Here is a 21,749-nt window from a genome sequence, read left to right as displayed (position 1 = left end):
CTGGCAGCATACAGATGTTGGAGTGCTATCATCCTCTCATTTAACTAAGCGTTCATCACACGGAAAGAAAACAGTCCACACAGTCTAAATGCTCTGGTTCATTCCCTTTACTGACATTCAATGTCACCAGTTTAAATTGCATACCAGCATATCATATAGAAAACTATGTACATTAACATCGACATTGTATATACACACAGTATGGCTTAGGAGAAAAGCAGCCAGCGGTTGGCCGTTCATATTCAAGCACTTTCAAATGAAACTCGACTAGTTTCAGGTCCAGACCTGTTGCTCACACAGACTTTAGGATCTACTGTCTGCCGCTCCATGAAAGAGGAGCGAGCTGGTTTTACTCACTGGCACGGATTCTTTGGAAAACAAAAAGAACATCAGCTCTGAAATACATCGTTTATTAGCGAGGTGTTGGGCTGGCGGCGGGGAAAAATATTCCCCGTGAATGAATCCTTTCTCCCTGTGGACTGATTGGAAAAAAGAAACCGTAACAGCCACTTTAATCTCAAAAACCTATTTGTTTGATACAGTGACTCTCAATGAGAAAAACACAGACAAAATAAAACAACAGCTTCTGAGGCTGCATTTTTTGTTAGCTTTTTCCTCTGGCTCTTCAGGATCGAGCAACGGCTCCACGATTCATGATACCATGAAAAGTGTTAACAAGCTCCTTCCAACTGTCCAGCTAATTAAACTGGAACCATCATGCTGTCGTAAATAAATAATTAGAGCAGAGAAGAGCGCGAGCGGGGAAAAAAACCAACTTGTTTTACTCAGAGAAGTTTCACAAACTTTGTAGATTTAGCCATATAAACGCATCCTACCGAATCCCCAAATGTCCTTCCAGGTGGCACCAAATTTGAGGATGACAGTACGGCAGGCTGAGCTCCATCAGCTCCTACCTGGACCCTTAAAGGCTTGGCCCTGATATTATGTCCATCACTACTAGGAAACCTGTCAAATATTACACAAGTTTCTCGTAACAGCTCGTTGTTGCTGTTGGCGCTCGGCAGCTGGTATGAGGTGACGGATCACGTCAGTGACGACGGTAAAGAGCTGCATCGCTGCTATATAGAAACTCAGCGGGGCAGCGACGTGTAAATGTCTGAACGTTTTAACAGTTCAAAGGTTCGTTGAAAAATTCTGCAATTTAGTGTGGGTCAACGCCTTGGTGTCTTTGTAGCATCTGCTCAGTGCTGGTTTATAGACAGTGTTATAACTTGTTTGCTCTTTCATTGTGTTTTTCCAGTTCCAGTTTCCATCAGTGTTAAAAACTCTTCTGTGTTGAAGCCCCAACTTTTAATTTTGACTGATAATTCAGCTGTAGTTTTATATTAAAACAGTTTCTTAGTGCAGCTTTAAGTAACAGACTTTCCAAGTACTGTTGTTCTACTGCAAATGAATCAGAATGATTAGATGATTTTAAAATACACTGGTTAACCAGAAAATGGAAACTGTACAAAACTTCTTTAAATGGAACCATTGTGAAGAGGTGTTAATTCAATTGCGTGGTAACTTTTGAGCCTGTAGGTTTGTTGTATTGCAGTGGATTATGTTACAGCTGCTCCTTCACAAAAGTAGGACTTCAATGTGTTCGATGTTTCCATGTTTCTATTTCTCTGGACACTGTGTAGTTCAGTCTTTAGCAGTGTGTTAAGAACGATAGAAAATTTGTCTAAGCAGCTTTAATTCCACCACAGAGCGCTGGTGGTCAACCGTTGAAATTCACCGGATGAGACCACGACGAGCCACGGTGGGAAACGCTGACCTGGCATTTGGTTTGTTCTCAGCCCCTGAATACTGCCTCACCTGCAGCTGGTCACAGTGTCACCCGACTGGTTTCACGTTGTGGGTTTTAGTTATGTCCCCAACAGTAGGGGAGTTTCCTTCCACACATTTTCATTTTCCGCATTAAAAAGATTGAGTGGAAACGAAGAAAAAAAAAAAAAAAACTTGAAATTTCGCAAAAAACTCTTCATGCTTATCTCGACTAACCGAGTCCTATTATTTACATTAAGTTAAAATGTCCTCCGACATTTGGATGGAAACCCAGCTGCAGACGGACGACCTCTTCTCCGACTACAAACGCCTGACAACATGACCGATTCTGTGTTTTTTGACTATCTTTGAATGTAAAGCTATCATATGATTCCACCGCACTAATCCTCACTCCGTCTCGCATTCAGACCACATGAGGGACCGACTCGAGCGTGAGGCTCCTGTTACAAAGTGTATCGTCGTTCTCAGAGACTGTTTACAGTTTGACGTCACATCCGTTTTTCAGCTTCACTGAACGAAAAGACTAATGCGACCGAACCTAAACACAAACAGCTCTGAAGTTTTCCTGCCAGAGTTCATGCCTGGCTCTGCTGACAAGAGAAGAAAATTCTGGGTCCATCATGATACTACAGCTACAATTAATGATTTTTGATAAATTTTTGATTTTATGATAAATTGATTTATTGTTTGGTCCATAGACAGGTTTCCGGGCCAGAATGGGGGGGTAGAAAACAAGCCAGAATGACTGAGAGCTTATGAGGAGATCAACATGAAACAAACTGCACGAATCGCAAAAGTGACGAGGAAGGAAACCTGCTGCAGGCTGCAGCCAACAGAAGCTGAAGTTCGTCAGACTCTGATCAGTTTTTTGATGATCGGTTGGACCTGTTGAGAGTTTCACTGGGTGACTGGGTGACAGCTGGTCCCAGATGATGGGGGGTGCTGTCTGCTGATGGTCTGGGACACTGAGTTTAGTTCTCATTACTCGTGTAGCTTCGTGTAGCCTGTTTAGCATAGTTACTGCTATTAGCTGAAATCTACGTGTCCCGTTAGCCAGCCACAGTCGGTGGCACGTGGTAAGAAAGTGGCAGCAACGGATGAGTAGCACATACACATTTAACTCTTAACAGTAATTTTTCTGGTTTCCATCAAGTTGTTTTATTTTTAAACTGAAAATGTCCATGTTTAATATCATGATGTTTTGGCGTCCAGTTTTCTGCCCCCCCGCTTCGCACACATCCTCAACTGTTCGTAAACAGGAAACCTGTCTATAAAATATCAGAAATGAGTGAAAAATGCCCAACGTGATTTGCCAGAGCCCAAGGTAAAGTCTTTAAATGTATTATTTTTCCAGACCAACAGTCCAAAACCTACAGATATTCAGTTTAAATGATACTGGTTGAAGAAAAACAATAAATCTTCACTTATAAAAAGCTGAAACAAGTGAAATGTATGGCATTGCTGGTTGTTTAATGACTCAAACAACTAACTGTTTATCAAAATTTTTAATTCTTTGCTGATGACTGTCTAATTAATGAACTAATTGTTTCAGCAGTAGATCGAACTCAGTGATTGTTCAGGACCAACTGATCTGTTTGATTGAAACCTCATCCACTGAGCGGAACTGGGAACTGAACCCCCAACCCTGGCAGTGTTACTTTTTGTTCTACCTTTAGGGTTGTACAGTCACTACTGTCACTACATGAGGAAGTTGCCTTAAATATTATAGCTGCATGTAAATATATTAAATATAACAGTTTATTGCCTGAACGTGCTGAATGCCTTTGTGTCTAAGAAAGTGTTTGTTTCCATCAACGGAGAGAACTGAACAAATGTAAAGATCCTGGAGATCATATAAATTTGTCTTCATAGAGTTACATTTTCCTCTGGATATATGATGTGGAAATGAAACTCTCTCCGACAGAGTGTGGAATTTCCTTCTAAAACATTCACGATAATGTTTCCACATGGACGAAGAGCTGAACAGCACCTGACAGGTTTGAGATCTGCATCTCACAGGATGGCGGGAGGTTGGAGAGGAAACTGACCTGCAAGTTTTCCCTCTTTTGACCTTCTGAGGCGAGTCTCCCAAGCTGAGGCCCGGGGAAAAGGCACCGAGCAGTTTTTTGTTTTGGTTTGGAGAGGATCTTAGATCTGTGGCGCTGCACAGTCGAGTCAGCCGGTGCCGTGGCTGCCGTACTCGAAGACGCCCTTCTTAAAGAACGGCGAGAACTCACAGATGGCGTGTTTGGACAGATGGAAACCGCCGTCAGCGTCGGCTCTGAGAGGAGAGCTGGAGGATGACAGCATCACCCGGAACAAGTTCCTCAGATACCGCTGTAAAAGAACAACAGCACAAAGTGACCTTCCACTTCCAGGCCTCCAACATTTCTATGTCTCAGAACACTTTTATCAAATTGACTGTGCTTTTTCCAAGGATTTTTCATTCTTGTGTGTGTGAAAAAACCCATATTGAAATGTCCTGCCTCCAAGTGATTCCGACGTTCAGCTACCATCCGTTCGTCTCTGTTTCCAAACAGTTTCTTCGGCGGGAACTCGAGAGCTGCGAGCTGAAACAGAGACCAAGACATCGCACACTTCAGCAACACATCCATCCAGGCAGAGTGTAACAATACACACTCTGAATTGTTTGAGAAAGGGGTCAAATTGCCTCACCTCAGGATATTTTAACTTGAGGCTCTTGTGCATTTCCCGAAAGCGACTGTAACGTCTGAACACAGTCCACGTCTCGTCCATCACAGTGATCTGGTGGAAGAGAGAGAAGATTGATGAAGGAAAGGGATTGGAAAAGGTTGTGACACAAAATAGCACCACTGGATAAATAAAGGCGAGATACAGGCAAACACACATTCGCGCTGAGGCTCTAAGAGGCCAGATTCAGACTGTTCCCCTTATCGTGACTCGTGACAGCGTTAAAACTCAGGATCCAGTTTTAGCTGACCTCATTAGCACGGCTGACAGATGAGCTTACTTTTATTTGCAGAAATACCTCAAGACTTTCTGATTGGCTCATTTGTCTCTTTTGTCCAATATTAAATGTGGCAAAAAGCTGTCCTTTTATATTTAGGTAGATTTGAGTCTGGACCTGAAAAGTTCCCATTCACCAGGAAATGACTAACATTTGATTCCACTCACTCTAAGCTGAGACAAACAGTAGAAAAGTAGTGTATTTTAAAGTTTTGTAGATAACTACAAAACAGTTAAACAGTCACATCAACAAGTTTGTTTGAGCGTTTTCTCGTCTGCGACTTCAGATTTAATTAAATTAATTGAACTGTACTGTTGAAAGAGTACTCCACCGATTTATCATCACAGTCCTGTAACAAGATCGGACTCACAAGGGACAGTGAGTCCGATAGTGTTACCGTGAACACAGCTGGATGAACTCACCTTCACCTCAAACTCAAAGTGCTCGTCCTTCCCCTGCCCGCGGAGAACGTAACGAGGAATGCTAATTTTAACTGGCTCCTGGAGGCCGTCGGCGCTCGTCCCGAGAGGACGAGAAACCAAGTGCTGCAGAGGAAGTCATCGGGAGAAAGGAACAAAACAAAAAAACAAGGAAAAGAGAAGAAAAAGAGATGTGAAGAGTAAAGAGTTGAGTCAGAAAAAACTACAGTTGTTGTGAATTAATTTCTGAACTTGATTTTAGCAGAAATTGAGAATAATTTACACAAAAAGAATCACACAAGGTTCAATCTTTATTGTTCTGTATTCACAATTTACACCATATGAAATTATAAGGCACATTAATTAAACATTATTCCGTATTGATCATATTTTATTTGTAATCATTCACCCAATTGTCTTCAAGTCAAATCACAATAATTTTTCTTAAAAATGCAGCTGAAAATTTGTAAACTGTGCATTTGAGTGACATTATTCTTCTGCCTTCGATGAAATACTCATAAGATCAAAAATCAAACAACAAAAACATGAATTGACAAAAAAAAAAAAAAAACAACCTAAAAATAGTAAACAGACAAAGCCAAAAGACATTTAACTTTCATAGATACAAAGAAACTTTTTTTTTTTTTAATTTTCATTTAGCATTTTCATCCATTCATTATACGACATATAAACTAGAGAGATTACAGTTAATACTTATCAGCACGGTCTGTGCTTCCTTATCTCAAAAGACACTCTTCCGTACTTTATAGCCAACTGGCCAAATCACAGAATTACATAACAGACTGAAAAGTTTTAAAAATACTTTAAAATATTTAAAAAGCACTTTCAGATGTGTCCATTTTACGTCGGCACTATGATGAATCACCTTTTCAGACGACATCTCTCAACTCTTTTTTTTTTTCCCCCGCCAGATGGCAGTAACTCACTTAACCTATCAGAAAATAAATGCGGCATCTGTGTGAATGTTCGTTAAAGAGGAATGAAAATGAAACACTTCTGGATTTGCGTAAGTACCCATGAATTCAGGTAAAGTCTGCCATTCGGTGTGTAACTCAGGTACACAGATGATTAATCAAGATCATAGCTTCTGAGGTACAACCAAAGGATAATTTCCAGGAATCGCACTGATGACTGTAACCAGAGGTGGAGGGCACTTCAGCCGAGCCGAGCCCCGACTCCACCCTCTTTTCTTGAGTTTGTGGTTTCTGAGTTGTAAACGTGATATCTACCACCAAGCAGTTGTCATTCTGCCTCACGAGCAGGCATCTGATGTCTGATCGCTTGCGGAGTTCGAGTCCCTGAAACTGGGGCTGGACGGGGACCAGACTGGAGCCCCGCGGCACCGGGTGAAAGACACCGTCCTCCCGGAGAAGAGCTACGTGAGTGTCCGTCAAGAGGAACTGGAAGATGGTGTCCTGATGGACTCGGGTGGAGTTCTTGACCTTGACACTGGTGTAGAGCAGAGGACAAACATCAGCCAGGGAAGGTTTGCCAGGACCGTCCATGTTCCCGTGGACAATGTAGAGCAGGTCTGCGAGGACCCGCTTGAATCTGGAGGTGATGTGAAGGCCGCTGTCCAGGATGAGGTCAGGTACTCTTGACGTCCAGTCCAGAGAGAGGACCATGAGGTCATCAGAGAGTAATGGGTGAGTTTCAGTCCCTTCAGAGAACTTTTCAGGCGCGAGAGCCTTCAATAAAGCCTTACAGAACTCCTGGGTAAGCTCTTTGCTGTGGGTGTAGACGGCCAAAACAGTGTCTTCGGTGCAGCCGATTAGGCGGACATGCTGCCCCGCCAAACTTATCTGGACCTCCTTGATTTCCAGGAGATTAGAATGGTGAAAAATAGACATGGTGCCCTCAGAATCTGTGCTAGCTGAGACTACTGTTATGTCCTTTTCTGACAAAAGCAAGCACCCGGGTTTTGGAGTGGATTGCTTACTGTTGGCTGTCTTGAGCCAGAAGATACTCAGAAGCTTGCCAACTTGTATTTGAGAAGACAGAGATTCCAACTTTTCTAGCATCTCCAGAGATGAAAATGTCTGTAGCTGAGACAAGGCTGGTGGCAGCTCAACTAGTCTCTGATGAAACACTTCAGGGCTTGTGTCTTTGAAAGAGGACACAGATCCCACGGGCCATCCTGAGACGCCTTGGATATCAGTCCTGCCGGTATTCTGAGGAAGACTAAGGGCGCAATCCCTTGATAGATCAACCAAACGGACTTTGTTCTCTGCATGCACGCATGTTTCTGGCTGTGGTTTTAGCTGCTTTCGATGAATCAGTGGCAGCTCTTTGGACATCATGGTCATGTACTGAGAGAGTACAATCTTCATGTCACCTACACCAACATTTCGAATGATGTCCCGTGTGCCCTGTAGCCTTCTACCAGCGTCTTTGTATGCTTCGGACAGTTTACCAGCAAAATACCCCAAAACGTAGCTCCTGTTTGACACCACTTTCTCACCTTCTGCATCTATCTCTTGTTTTATGTGGCCATTAACAGATTCCTTTGATTTCTGCTTGGAAGTGATGTAAACATTGACAAAGTTCTGTGACTTTGTTGATTTATAGCTGGAAAGTTCTACATCTTCTACTATCCCTGCGTCACATGTTGGGTGCTTGACTTTTTCTTTTGAGTAAGAATAAGAGCGTCCATTCACAAGCAACTCCTTCGTTCCATCTTCAACGTTTTTAACGTCATCAGGGGAATCGTTTCTGCTTTTATCACTAATATTCTTGTTTTCATCAAATCTGTCAGTGTTTGCCAAGTTGATGCAAAATAACTTGTCTTGTCGGGTGGAACAACGATCAGGTTCACAAACAGCTTGGCCCACCTCTCCTAAAGGAATATTCGCTCCTCCTTGCCACCCTGTGTTTGTGCCACCATCTTTGTGAGGCACTTCTTTTTCAATCAGGAGTGCAGTTGTGGATTCAAGTTTTTCTTTTCCGTGAAGGTTTAAGAGGACGTTTTCGGGTTCTTCTGATGTGTTTTCCTCAACCTTATGAGGAGAGTTTGCCTCAAGCTCCATTGCAGGCAGGAAGCTAGACCACAACCCGCAGGCTCTCTGTGTGCACAAGGGGGGAGTCCATGACTAAATTGTCAAGAAGGACGTGAAGGCTCTTTGAATTATACTGAAGTCCATAATTCACCCCAATAAGAATTACAGTTCGTCCATCACCAGGTGCAGAGGTGGGTTGTAAATGATTCAGAATTAACAGTGTGAAGAGGTTTGACATGCAAATTAGGATGGCAAGTGTACAAAAAACACTCTCAACTTCTTTTTGAAAACTTTAAATTCCAATTTAACGTGGGTAAAGTAGCACTTGCAAATGATTATTATTACACCCTTCTTGGTGAAGAGATAGATGGTGTCTATACAGTATTACTAAATTTTGTTTCTTGAAGCTTCGGACTCAAAATCCACCCATCTCGCACCTTACTTCACTGAAAAAAAGGCATCTGCAAATACTATTTTACCTACATTATGTTTGATTCCACAGTGTTTGAAAAGAAGGACTGTGAGCTGAAATATTACTTTTTTGAACATTTCAAGATTTTTTGTTATCGGTTAGTCTATTCTCCATGCAATGGTTTGTTACCATCCTAAAGCAGAGAATGAACCCAAAAATAAGGAACAGAGCCCAGCTGTAACATTCAGAGTTAACAAATTTTCAAGACCGAGACACAAGTCGCAAAAAATTTCCATCTCAACCTTTGTCTTTTACTGTCAAAATGCAAGTCAAACCAAACTGGAGTGACTGATATTAGTGATTGGAATTATAAAACAAAATGCGTCTGTCTGCATTTGGCAACTCTGAAGATGTAAATTGGAAACTCGTTCATCATTTTCTTTAATTTCATTTCTAAAATTAAGAGGAATCATGTCCAGACTTATTTGAATAGTAACAAGCACATTGATACAACGCAACGATACAGAACCAGTGCAATTATAACAGTGTAGCAGGATTACATATTTGTTATCACGGATTATTGAATTGTAATAATCGCAAAACCAAAATAAGATACTGGTCTTACCTCATATTTAAGCCTCCTCGGATTAATGTTTTGCAGCTTTTCATCATCCTGAAAAGAGTAAGATTAAACATCAACTGAGGATCTCAGTATCATTAAATGTTAAATATAAACTGAATATTCTTAATCTGCAAAAGGACAAGTAGCATTGGTTTTTTATTAATAATCAAAAGTAATAAATTCTATTACATGATGACAGGAAAAAGGGACCAATTAAAGAAAACCAGGAGAAATAAAAACCAGGTGGCAAAGAACCCAGTGAAAAGAACAACAAACCAAACTGATTAATAAGCTTGACAGAGTCGATCCATAATCATACTGGGGAAAATCATGCAGATTACAAAGGAGGGAAAGTCTCATTGTGACACAAAGAGTGGGCGGATCCTGGTCTTACCTCATCTGTTAATCTAACAGAGCTACAGTCGCTAACTTCCTCCTCCTCCTGCAGGGTTAAAGAGCTAAACATCAGTTCTACACAGATAAGACGCCTTTTTCTCACCATCTGTCACTGGACCTGGTGCATTTCTCTATTCACTCGTTTCTTTTGAAAGCAAAATGTGACATTTGTTCATCAATGGTGATTTTCTTGAGTTACCTTCTAGAAAATGTCATAAAATTGTGAAAAATGCCTGTTACAATATCCCACAGGCCTAGGTAGAGTCAAAAGCCCAAATATATACACCCATCACAATTATCGTGTCAGAGCAAAAACCTCCCACCTGATGGAATTTTGGACTAGGGCTGCAACTAACACTTTTTGTCCATTTGATTGATCCGCCGATTAATAAATGAACCCTTTGGTCGATGGGATGTTAGAAAGCACTGAAAAATGATTTCCTCAAGTCCAAGCCGACTTATTCCGATTTTTTTTTTTGTCTGACCAACAGTCCAGCACCCAAACTTATTCAATTTATAGAGACATAAAAACAGACAATATTGGCACAGTCTCACATTTGAGAAGCTGGAACCAGGAAAAAAAAAAAAAATCACTTGAACTGTAAATCGATGATCAAAACAGCTGCCGATTAATTTCCTGTCAGGAGTCTGGATGCACTGAGCGAGTGAAGATCTGTACACACAGCTGGTAATGAAGTGTCTGGACAGTTCTTACCCTGAGAGATTCACAGGACAGAGACAGATCCATGTTGCTGCTGCCATTCAGAAGGTTCATCTTCCGTAACCTTCGCTGGACTTCCTCTTCAATGTACGCATTTATCCTGTGACAAGGACGAACAAGAACCCACATTTTAAGAAACTAAACAGTTGATGGAAAGATCGACCCTCTATTCCCACCTAATCAGTGACAGTACGTCATACTGATTTAAGTGAGGGGAGAGTATGTAAATTAGGAGAAACAGTAACGCTTTATTTTATGGGTCCAGTATTTTACAGCTAATTTCCTGGAAGCTTTCCTCATAATTTCCTAAAAATTAGCTGGTATTTAGCGGTGGAAATGTCTTAGTTTTGTATTTCAAACTGACGATGCTCAACAAATAAAACACACTCACACACACGTTATAAAATTTCACAGACTCAGCAGTTACACTTACAAACATATTTCTACCCAATTTCCACAGACCGGGCCTGTAGAATAAAAAGTTTTCTATCTAATCAGGGATTAAGAAACTTTGTTAGACTTTCTAGGAAACGCCAGTGGTTATGGACGTCAGTTTATGAGCTATTTTTCACTTTCCTACTACATAATTTCCTAGTTTTTTTTCTTAAAAACTCAGTTACAACAAGCGAGTGCTTCATAACAACAAACACTTTCTCCATATCCCTTGTATTTAGTAACAAACTGTGTAGGCCTTTCTTTGAAATATCTTAGTAATTCAAAGTTAAATACCAACTAAACTTTAGGAAATTAGCTGGAAAAAACTGGACCTGTAAAACAAAGTGTTACTGCAGAAACTCTGGAAGGAGGCTCTACGTTTAAGCAAAGTAGACTGAGTGAAAAGCAGATTTTAAAGACAGCAGCGTTGTCTGTGCTGTACCTGTCGTCCGACAGCGGCAGCAGTGTGTTCAGACTCTGGATGTGGCTGACTGGAGAGCTGTTGTGACTCGTTTTCTCATCGTTACTGATGGAGTGAGTCCTGCTGTTTTCCTCCCCTTCACTGATCCTCTGCCTCAGCCTCTGGATCTCCCGCTCAACCCTGGAGGGGAAAAGACAGAAAGAAAAAAAAGACGAGAGTCAGTGAGCTCTGTTTTTATTTCTTTTGCCCTTTTCTCTTTGGCAGTTTCACGCCCAGTGCTCGGTCAGAACAAACGCTGCTGAGCTGTATCCTGTCACTGTGGTACTTGGATTTGTAATAAACTCATTTTCGGTGGTAAAGTGTATCTGCATGTTGTATTCATCTCACAATGCAAACAAAAGTGAGGAGATGCTCTGCTGATGGAAGGTGTGTTTTAAAGGATGTGCTGACGTCTGATGCCTCAGAACAAGGTCTGTTTTGGCTCAAGTGTCACTCAGCTGGTAATTAGGTGAGTCTGAGTAATAATCTTTTTCATTTGACCAATTACAAACACCAAACCAAACAATGTGCTGGTTTCAGCTTCTCATAAAGAAAGAAAGACTTGCTCCTGAGTTCCATATGTATTTACTGCATTATTCATTCATTTTACCTGCTTTTAATGCACAAAGGTTTTATTGTTGGACAGGGGTCATTTTTAAGTTTTTTTAAATCCCTTTTTTGTTTTCAGTGTGTTTATGTCCTGACGTTTCCTGTTTTTTTATGTGTCTGTTATTTAAGAAAATTCCTATGAAGTATATTGAAATGGCAGTAAAGTATTGAATCTTAAACTAAACACCTTTCCCTTTCTCCCTCAGACATCCTTATGGCCTCTCATAACTTGTCAGGTGGTCCCTGTCTTTGACATTTTAAAAATGAACAATGACCTATTTAATCATGCACATTTATGACTACGTTTAAATCAACTATCTGGCACGAAATATATCGTACATTTTCTATCTGTATGTCTCGTAAGTTTTATTATGAAGCTCTGACCTCTGCTGGTCCAGGTCAGCCCCCCTCAGGTTCCTCTGGACCGAGCTCTTGTGTCTCTGCTGCTCAGTGTCGGGCTCCAAGGATACGCTGCGCCTCAGGGCCGAGTGCCTCCTCTCCAGCCGGGCAACCGCCTGCTCCATTGCCTCCCTCTGCTGCTTCTCCTTGGACTCCAGGATCTCTTTCTCCTTCCTCCTCACCTTCTCCTCCTGCCGGGCCACGTTGGCTGTGAACTCGTAGGTCTCCTGGAGCTGCTGGAGCTGCTGAGCACTGTGCCAGTGGAGGTTCAGTTTCTCCTCCTTGTCCTCCAGCTCCTTCTCCACCTCGTACAGCGTGTTGTCCAGTCCCGGCGGACTGTCGCAGTTCCCGTTGCTGCCTCCGCTGCTGCGCTCCAACATCTCCACAGCTCTCTGCTTCTCCTCTGCCAACGCGGGGAGGAGGCCGTCAGCCAGGCTGACCAGCTGGCGCTCCTTAAACTGCAGTCTGTGCTCTGCCTGTTTGACCAGCTGCTCCTCCTGGCAGACAGCGCTGGCGTCCTGTGCACCCTGCTCCTGCGCCTCTTTCAGCTGCTGCTGCCTTTCTTTGAGGCCATGGGCGAGGAGCAGAACTGTATTGCGCTCAGCAGCGACCTCCATCTCCAGGCGCTCCCTCTGCTGCCGAAGCCCGTCCTCCAACTGGCCCAACTCCTCCACCTGAGCCGCCTTGAAGTCCGTGTAGCGAGCCTGGGCAGATCTCGCCTCCTCGCTGGCATCCTCCACATCTGGCCGCTCTCCGGCCTCTTTGGCACGGAGGAGCGCTCCTCTGATCTCGGCCAGCGCTCGGCGCTCCTCCTCCAGGCGCCGGGCATCCTCCCTGGTCAGCAGTGCGGTGGCTGCCTCGTGCTTCTCCCTCAGCTGCTCCTCCAGCCTCCCCACCAGACTCAGCTGCTCCCGCTCCTGCTCCTCCAGCCGCCGCCGTTCAGCCTCCAGGCGAACCTTCTGCTCCTCGCGTTCCCTCTTCAGCCTCCCCAGCTCACGGTAGATCTCGGTCTGCTCTGCAGCCTCCTGCTGCAAGCGCTGCTCCTCATCCTGCTCCTCCCCCGCCTCACCCTCCCGCTGCTGGTCCTGCCCTTGCCGTCGCTGGAGGTCCTCCCCCTGGATCTCTAAACGTCTCTCTTCCTCAAAACGCTCCTTCTCAGCCAGGAAGTCGCGCAGGCGGCTCTCGATGTCCTGGCTGCGGTGGCGGAGGCTCTCCTCCTGACGGAGAATTCGCTGCTGCACCTCCTCAGACTCTTTCCGCTGACTCTCCACCTCCTGCTGGAGGCGCTCCAGCTCAGCCTTCTCACTTTGCTGCTTCGCCTCCATCTCCTTGATCAACCTCCTGCAGCAACAACACACGCAAACACAAAATGATTGATTTTAACACGGAACACTATGGTGACAAATTAAGATTAACTGGTGATACAACAACAACTGGAATTTTGGTCACATGGTACAACCAACCCTCTCCTCCATGACAACTGAGTGAACAAGATTTGGCTAAAGGCAGTGGAAGTAAGTTAACCTTGAATAAATGTTTTTGTCAAATGGATATTAAATGCGCTTTAACGTCTAAAGTTTGGGGGCGTTTTTGCCCCGAGTACAGCCTGTCAGGTCTGTACACCGCTCCCAGAAAGCTCTGCTTTTAGACACTTAGGTAGACGGTTCAGTTTAAACTCAAGGTGCGAGAAACATCCAATCGCCGAGCTTAAAATTCACTTGCTTGCACAGCTGCTGGCAGGTGGAAACTAAAGACTACATTATTTTACAATGTGCAGCTTAAACAAGTTCACTTGGATTTTCTGGATTCAATTGTGAATGAATTCCGCAGCTATGGCTCCATCTTGTGTTCTCAACTGCAACGCCGACATGTTTTGAATTCATTACCACTTTGGTTCGAGCTTTGCGCTCATGGGCATTGTAGTAGTTAAACCCACGTGCCAACGTGATGGAAATTTCTCAGAAACAGAGTTGAAAAACTGAAACCGGTGGTCATCGCATAAACCAGAGGGGTTGTTACATTATCCAGGAGAGTCTCCTAAGTGGTGAAAAATAAGAAAGAATGTTGTGCTAAATACAGGTTTCTATACGAAGGGGATATAAGTTTAACTGTGTAACGTTAAGGAAACGAATAAGTAGCTCAGAAAATGCAAACAACGCAAGTTCAGGACGTTCAGATCTGCCGGTACATTCGGAGAAAATATTGAGTCTTGGACCTTTTCAGCTCCAGTTTCTCCAGCTCTTCTCGCTGCTGTCTCTCAAACTCCAACCTGGGAAAACAAAAACCTCCATTAGCTTCTTTTATTCTCATCAGAAAAAGAGCTCACACATTAGACACCACAACTAGTAAAGTGGGCGAGAGTAGTACTCAACATATAAAATGACAAGCTTCGAAATGAATGAAATGACAGGCAATGTGGAAAAAAAAAAGCAATGACAAGTTTTCTATTCTCAGATGTCAAACAGAGACAAATGCAGCAGAGTGACGTGCAAAACAATGAAAACAGACAATGAGGGGTTCAGGTTGAGAGACTGGGGTGGTCAACACACGTCTTTGTGTCAGAAAACAGGACATTTAGACAGGAAGTGGACGGCTGAGTCTACCTGAGGAAGACGGGGCCCTTCTCAGTGAAGAGACTGTCAACAGGACAGGGTGGATAGAGTTAATTCCAGAGGGCTTTCACCACACAGTGTGTACAGGTAACAGGAAACTATGTGCTTAATAATCTAAATGCAGTGCTGTTCCTCTTCTGCATAAATAGCAGACGTACAAGAAAAACAACCAATGAAATCTCTCTTTACAATTATAGAGCTGTAAAAATAATACTTGAAACAGTTAACTTGGATTTGGCTACAGTTAACTAGATTTCACTAAGAACAAGAAGCTCAATTTCATGAAAAATTTCCTCCGATGAGTGAAAAACTTTGGCCCAATGGTGGCAATGGAGGTCAGCGGTGACACAATAATCACTGGGGTTTGTCCTCTGGAGACAATATTGACAGCAAATTTGAATGTGCTAAGTAGATTTTATGGAAATCAGAAAAATTGATTCTGTTTAAATGTGATGAAAGAGTTGACCTGATGGTGGCAGTAGAGGAAAGGTCAAGGGTCACCGAAATCATTGGGATTCATCCTCTGGGGACCATGAATTCCAGCAGGAAAATACAGTAACTGCCAACATCACCAAACTTAAAGTAAAAATCTGCTGTTACTCTATATGTTTTGTTTTTTTTAATGTCGACAAGTCCCTTGTGCAGATCCAAGCCAACAACATGTTAGTCTGTCTCAACACTTTCTGACTTCCCTCCTCTGTCTGTGGTTCGCAGCTCTAAGTCCATTGGTTCCTCCTGAAGACGTGAATCTCTAAAAAAACCTCACAAATACATGGTTTCATTTTTTAAAAAGCCTGAGTAATTTCATAAAACAGCTGCTAGCTTTAGGAGGAAATAAATAAAGCATTTGGTTTTTGGATGAACTGTAGCAGTAAGTGCTGAGCTCGCTGACAAACGTGTTTCATTTCCTGTGACTACTTCATAGTAGACGTCAAGTCTTTTCACTGTTTCGCCAGTTAAATGCTTTTAACGTGAAGCTGCTGCAGTTTGCATTAGCAGTAACAGCGCTCATAAAACCCACTTCATAAAACTGCAAATATATACATCTTGCAATAATTTCATCAGTGGCCACAGGCTCAGTCCCCACTGTGTTACCTCATTTGGCGATAGACAGTGACTTATCACACATTTATTTAAATGAAAATCCTTGAGATGGCCACTTTAAATGCTAAGGGGCAGAAAGTCTCAAACTGTTTAATGAAGACGACAGGGAGCAGCCCTGTTATGTGAGGAAACAGCTCATTACTACACTGAAAATTCACCCAGGTTTGCAAAGCAGAATCCATATGTAGTCTGCTTCTTCGTGTCATCTTTGAAACCCGAACTGCATTCGCTTTGGTTGCCTAAAAGCGGGAAACTTTTCGTTTGTTTTTCTTTTTTTTTTCTTCGTCAGCGCTGCATCGATGCAGATAAACTAACTTGATCTGCTGCCTGAGCTCAGAAGTTGAACATCAGCGCTGAAAAATAGAGAATCGGCAGTCGTAAAGTCCTGAGGTGGTTTTGATGCAGAGGGGAGATGCACTGCAGGGTCTGAGCTGATCATCACATGCAGCTGATGGTTCACTCACTCACCCGGGGTTGTAGAGCATCACGGTGGAGAGGTTTTCACAGGACCTGGACAGATCCGTCATAGACAGACTGAATGTAGACAGCAGGCCACTCTGAGGGGGGAAAGTTAAAGGTCAGAGGTCACAGTTCATTGACAGCGAAGGTCAGCGGTGGGTATGGATCTCATTGTTTGACAGTAAAAGACAGACGATCAGGATTTTTTTTAGAACAGCAGGAGGAAATTCTACTTTTGTCTCCGATATGATTTGATCACATCATCTGGTTACTGTGCAGTTTAGCGATGTGGAGTTCGAGGGTTTCTTGTTACTTGAGCCATTTAAGCCTCACAACAACCTCATAAAACGTGCAGGTTTGAATGACATGAAAAAAATGATGATCCCTGAGACACAAGATACAAGGACAAAGATCCAAAAGATCCCATGTGCTCATCAGGACCTTACAGAGGTAATTTTAACAACACCACACTGAGTTTTCAAAAACATTGTACAGGATGACCTCCAACACAAATTCACACCTTTCGTTTCTCCCTCAGCTTGGCTGCCTCCTTGGGATGGTTGAACCGAAACATGTTGGTCCTGCCGAGCAGAATAACGGCGCCTGGCCAACGACAGAACAATCATTTAAACATTCTGTACAGCTTAAAGAAAGCAACATTAAGACATACGGTTGGTTTCTGACCATCCCTTCTCACCTTGGTTGAGCTGCGACGGCTCCGTCACCTGGACTCCGTTAACTGAACACTGAGCTCCACCGAGCGGCACCAGAGTCACTGTGCCGTTCTGGTTCTCAAACATACAGTGTTCACTCTCCAGGTCCAGACCGTGCAGGACTGTTAAAGAAAAAAAAAACATGTTTCATATAACATGTGACATGTACATTCTCATCTCAGCTTGTTACAGATCTGATGTTTACATTGCATGAAATATTCAAACCTGAAACTGGCAAATGTTTTTTATGACTGCACCATTGCATCAAATGCAAATATATTTCAGGTGACTTTTAGACCGATTTCCCCAAATATCAGCCTGATACACTTGACATCTTTGGATACTTTGGGGCCTCCAATAGAATTGAAAATAAAGTTCTGTGGGTTTAAGCAGAATTGGTTTCAGGATGCAGCCACCATCAGTCAGACGTAACAGGACCTCCAATTTGCCTGGTTGTTAATAGGATATCTCAGAACCTTCTTGACATGTTTCAGTGAAATTTGGTGGAAACTAAGTTAGACAGCAGGCCAAAGAAAAAGACGGAAATTTTGTGAAGGATTTCAAATGTTGTGAGACGGAGCATTTTAGCCTCTTGCGTATAAACTACCACATGACTTTGTGCATTTAGATTTAGATGAACCTCAGTTTTATTGTAAGAACAGGCTTATATAACGAACTCGGATGGATTCACTCACTGATGTCCTGCTCTGTGGACGCATCCTCTCTGCCCACATATGTCCGTCCCTCCTGAGGACGGAGGAAAACACAGAAACTTAGAAGTCATTTGCAGACAGAAAGACACAAACACACACCACATGACAGGACACTTCATTCTGCTCAGATAAATTCAGTTAGGACACCATCTCTGATATGAAATGTGTGATTACTAGATGTACAGTACTTTCTTCCCCTCGTTGGTGTAAAGAAAAAATGTTTAAGAGGACGTTTCTGATGTTTTAGGGAGGCTGTTAATATTCTTTCAATTTCAGTTTCATTCAAATATCAGTCTTTTTTCATCAGCATGACATGTTAAGTAGAGAGAATATTGTTTACAATTTAAATGATATATCAGTGAACCTAAATACACTTTAAAATCCATTAGTAAACTACTGGATTTCTGTGATCCTTTGGAACATAATCATGACTCGGTCCACCAGGTGTGTCTAGGTGAATTCTGACCTTCAGATGGTACAGGATGATGCCGGTGCTGAGGAGGTCGTCGTCGATGCCGATGAGGTGAGGCAGCTCAGAGTCCAACACCACACCGATCCCCTCTTTCCTCAGAGCCAGAGTCTCCTCCTGCAAACACTTTTTTCATTCACTGTTCAGGGAATCGTTTCATTTCAACAAAACCAGTGCAATTTCAAGCTGGATTGAAGAACAAATCAGTAATGTGTGGAAACTCACAAGGAAAACCATGTTAAAAGCTAAATGAAGGGCATATTAGAATTCTACATGATAACAAAAAATGATGTGCAACTGCACGAAAAGATCTGAAACTGAAATACAAACCATCTTTTACTTGCAGCACCTCCACAGGTTTGTGGTTTTTCAATTCAGTTTTATTTATAGCAGCCAAATGATAACAGAGGTTATCTCAGGGCACTTTTCATGTAGAGCAGGTCCAGACCGGACTCTGTATAGTTCTATTCACAGAGACCCAACATTCCCCCATGAGCGAGAACTTGGTGACAGGGGCCAGGAAAAAAACTCCCTTTTAACAGGTAGAAAGCTTGAACAGAACAACAATCGAAGCAGTGTGTTTATATTCAGTCGCACTTGGATTTTAAAATTCTGACATTTGGAGGCCCACACAGGGAAAAGCATGGATGACAGAACGACACAAGCTTTCTTACCTTGAGGATGTTCTGTGTCTCGTTCCATTTGTTGGTCCATTCTTTAGTCAGCTCCAGGACCTGCAAACACAAATTAGTACAAATGAACAGAAACCAAAGGGTGAAAGGAGTAAAACTCTCCAGCAGATTAAAGATCAACACACGCGAAGCCGCATTTTCAGATCACGTGAACATCGGATAGTTGAATGTTGTGGACTCGAATCTTCATTATGATTTTATTTTTTAGACGAATCGACACATGCATTCCTCATGTAATCAACATTTTCAAAGACATAATTAGCCATTTCAGTGCTTTCTATGGCAGACTGCTTTAAGGAAAACCCAAACTGTGAGCATCTATTTTGACTCTTTTCCCAAAGTCGTGATAATCATCACAGGTGAATGGTCTATTAAAAAAAAATGCCGACAGAAAATATCAAATTGACAGCTTTAGCCTGAGATTGACAAGTTGTGTCATTCAGTAGAGCGTCTGCCTATTTTAGCCAAATGAATATAATAAAGATCTCACAGGTTAATGATTTTAAGTATATTAGTATTTGTGTTAAGCTTTGTCGTTATGGGAAGAAGTTTGAGCTTAATGTCAGTTTTACTGTTTTAATGCAAAACTTGGCATCAACCTTCACAGGCAGCAGGTTAAAACACTGAACATCAGTGTGAGGACAACATGAGACAGCAGACTCACTCTGGCTTCGTTTTGGTGCAGTTTCTCCTCCATACTCAGAGCAGTGGGCGAATCCAGGAGAGCAATCTGACAAATAGACACAGACATGATCGACACATGGTTCAGAAACACTTTGTGCCGACAAACTCGTCCTCTCTCACACAGCGTCACTCTTTCAGTGTTTATTTTCAGTGTTTAGTGTTTATTATTCTAGTTGGAATATGGCCCCAGAAACAACGGTAACAAGTGACACTTCCATGATGTTTTATTCGAAATCAAAACATCGTCCCCTGGCTTCATCATCGTCTGCCAGGCGTCAGTCAGGGCCTGCCACTTAACTGGGATTTCCTCTTCAAGCTCCATTTATAACTTTCACTTCAACTAATTCTTCCACTTCTTTCAGCACATAGACACTTTTCCCAAACTGCAAAAATTTCACTAACAACACACGTTAATTTTCTGAAGAAAATGTCTTTTCTGCCTGTGTCTGCTCCGGTTTCCTCCCGCAGACCAAAAACACGCAGTGCAGCTTAACTGGCGACCCTACACTCCCTGTGGGTGTAAATGTGAGAGCGTATGGTTGTCCGTCCCTGAGTCTCGGCTCTGTGATAGACTGGCGACCTGTCCGGGGTGTACGCCGCCTCTCGCCCAGTGTCTTGGCTCCAGCCACCTGCGACCCTCCAAAGCATAAGCGGATATATCTAATGGATGGATGATCTTTTCTGGTGACTGTATCGTTTACATGCACTTAAAAGACAGAACATGACGATATAACACATCACAACGAAAGTAATTAAAACAGAACCAAAAAGGAGCGACACTCAGTTATTTTCCAAAGTTGAATCAGCAGGACTCTTACTTCATGAGCTCAGGTTTATCGTTCTGTCTGTGGTCGTTTACCTGGTTGCCCTGAATCAGCAGAGCTTTCAGTCGGGCGATTTCAGCCCGCAGTTCTCTGATCAGCCTGACGTTGGCGTCTTCGTTGATGGTTGGCTTGTTGATGATGTTCTTGGCTCGGTTGGCGTAGCGCAGAGTGCTGAGGGTCTCACCGTAGTTCACATCAGCAGGGGAAACGGCTGCGACAGGAAACCATTTAACAAAATTACATCAGATACTTGTGTTTTTTTGGACCGATATTCAAAATGTTTGTATGTAATTTAATGTCTGCTTCGCTTCTCACTGGCGATCATGATGGTCTTGGAGTTGCCGCCCAGGCTGTCTTTCAGCAGCCACGTTAGCACAGAGTCTCTGTAGGGAACAAACACCGACTTCTTCTTCAGGTTGGTGTTCACTCCGTCCTGCGTCATGTCGGCTGGACGGAAACAGGGAACACACCCCTAAGTCAGCAGGAGCAACTCAGCAAACACGGTTAACCATAAAACACACTGAGAGGACTCATGATCGTTTCCAGCTCTGATTACCAGACCAGCTCATCTCCTCTTTTAAAACGGACGCTTTAGCTACAAAGTCAAGCTTCCTAAGCACCTCAAGTTTTTTCTCATGTTCTGAGTGAAATTGAGCCCAAAAATATCATCTTTAACATACAATAATTCAACATCAGTTAGCATCACTTTAACAGTTACGATGTAAAAATCTATTTTAAAAACACAGAGATAAAAACATTTGATAAAATGTGATTTGAAAGAACCTAAGCAATAACACTGAGAGGATAAGTCCACTGTTTTTTTTTAACCCTGACTTCATTAGTTTCAATTCAAGGTCTTTATGGTCACAACAATCACATGATGTGGCCATCATAGTGGGCGATGTAATGCTCCCAACAGTGTAAAAGATTTAAAAGGTAATATGCAAGAACATAGTAAAATATTTTTAAGAAACGGCTAAAACAATACAATAGCAAACACTAAAAAGAGAATAAAAAGTTCAGAAACGTAGACTTGATTTGTGGGGGAGCTCTTCATCTTCCAAAATGACAAGAATCAATTTTGATGCTTTTTCTTTTCTGTTTTTCCGTATCACCGACAGGTTAGTTTTAAAAACACGCTGCCGCAGCTTCTCACAGGGATGAAGCAAAGATCTCGGTATCACAGAATCATTCCATTTGGGATCATGT

At 42.6% G+C, this 21,749-nt stretch overlaps 1 protein-coding gene across 7 annotated transcripts in view; it reads right to left on the bottom strand.

The window, feature by feature from the left end:
• Window positions 1-97: 97 nt before the first annotated feature.
• Window positions 98-21,749, bottom strand: part of kif16ba (kinesin family member 16Ba) — a 28,517-nt gene continuing 6,865 nt past the window's right edge. The window contains exons 9-28 of one of the 7 annotated variants that reach the window (XM_040145648.1): window positions 20,856-20,987; window positions 20,576-20,751; window positions 19,697-19,762; window positions 19,015-19,074; window positions 18,338-18,457; window positions 17,854-17,905; window positions 17,143-17,280; window positions 16,966-17,048; window positions 16,455-16,543; window positions 14,874-14,906; window positions 14,486-14,539; window positions 12,256-13,611; window positions 11,245-11,403; window positions 10,362-10,467; window positions 9,645-9,692; window positions 9,254-9,301; window positions 5,203-5,325; window positions 4,468-4,557; window positions 4,278-4,361; window positions 98-4,128 (exon numbers count right to left, since the gene is read on the bottom strand). In XM_040145648.1, the coding sequence (XP_040001582.1) occupies window positions 3,967-4,128; window positions 4,278-4,361; window positions 4,468-4,557; window positions 5,203-5,325; window positions 9,254-9,301; window positions 9,645-9,692; window positions 10,362-10,467; window positions 11,245-11,403; window positions 12,256-13,611; window positions 14,486-14,539; window positions 14,874-14,906; window positions 16,455-16,543; window positions 16,966-17,048; window positions 17,143-17,280; window positions 17,854-17,905; window positions 18,338-18,457; window positions 19,015-19,074; window positions 19,697-19,762; window positions 20,576-20,751; window positions 20,856-20,987 (3,179 nt within the window). In that variant the 3' untranslated portion in view covers window positions 98-3,966. Of the gene's footprint in view, window positions 4,129-4,277; window positions 4,362-4,467; window positions 4,558-5,202; window positions 5,326-5,816; window positions 8,283-9,253; window positions 9,302-9,644; window positions 9,693-10,361; window positions 10,468-11,244; window positions 11,404-12,255; window positions 13,612-14,485; window positions 14,540-14,873; window positions 14,907-16,454; window positions 16,544-16,965; window positions 17,049-17,142; window positions 17,281-17,853; window positions 17,906-18,337; window positions 18,458-19,014; window positions 19,075-19,696; window positions 19,763-20,575; window positions 20,752-20,855; window positions 20,988-21,749 lie in introns of those variants that run through there. The other 6 variants (XM_040145649.1, XM_040145650.1, XM_040145643.1 and 3 more) reach the window with 6 other exon arrangements.

Source organism: Xiphias gladius, chromosome 15, assembly GCF_016859285.1.
Source record: "Xiphias gladius isolate SHS-SW01 ecotype Sanya breed wild chromosome 15, ASM1685928v1, whole genome shotgun sequence".
In the NCBI taxonomy this organism is placed as follows: domain Eukaryota; kingdom Metazoa; phylum Chordata; class Actinopteri; order Istiophoriformes; family Xiphiidae; genus Xiphias; species Xiphias gladius.
The sequence above is the reverse complement of the archived record's forward strand: the minus strand, read 5'-3'. Positions and strand labels throughout refer to the sequence as shown.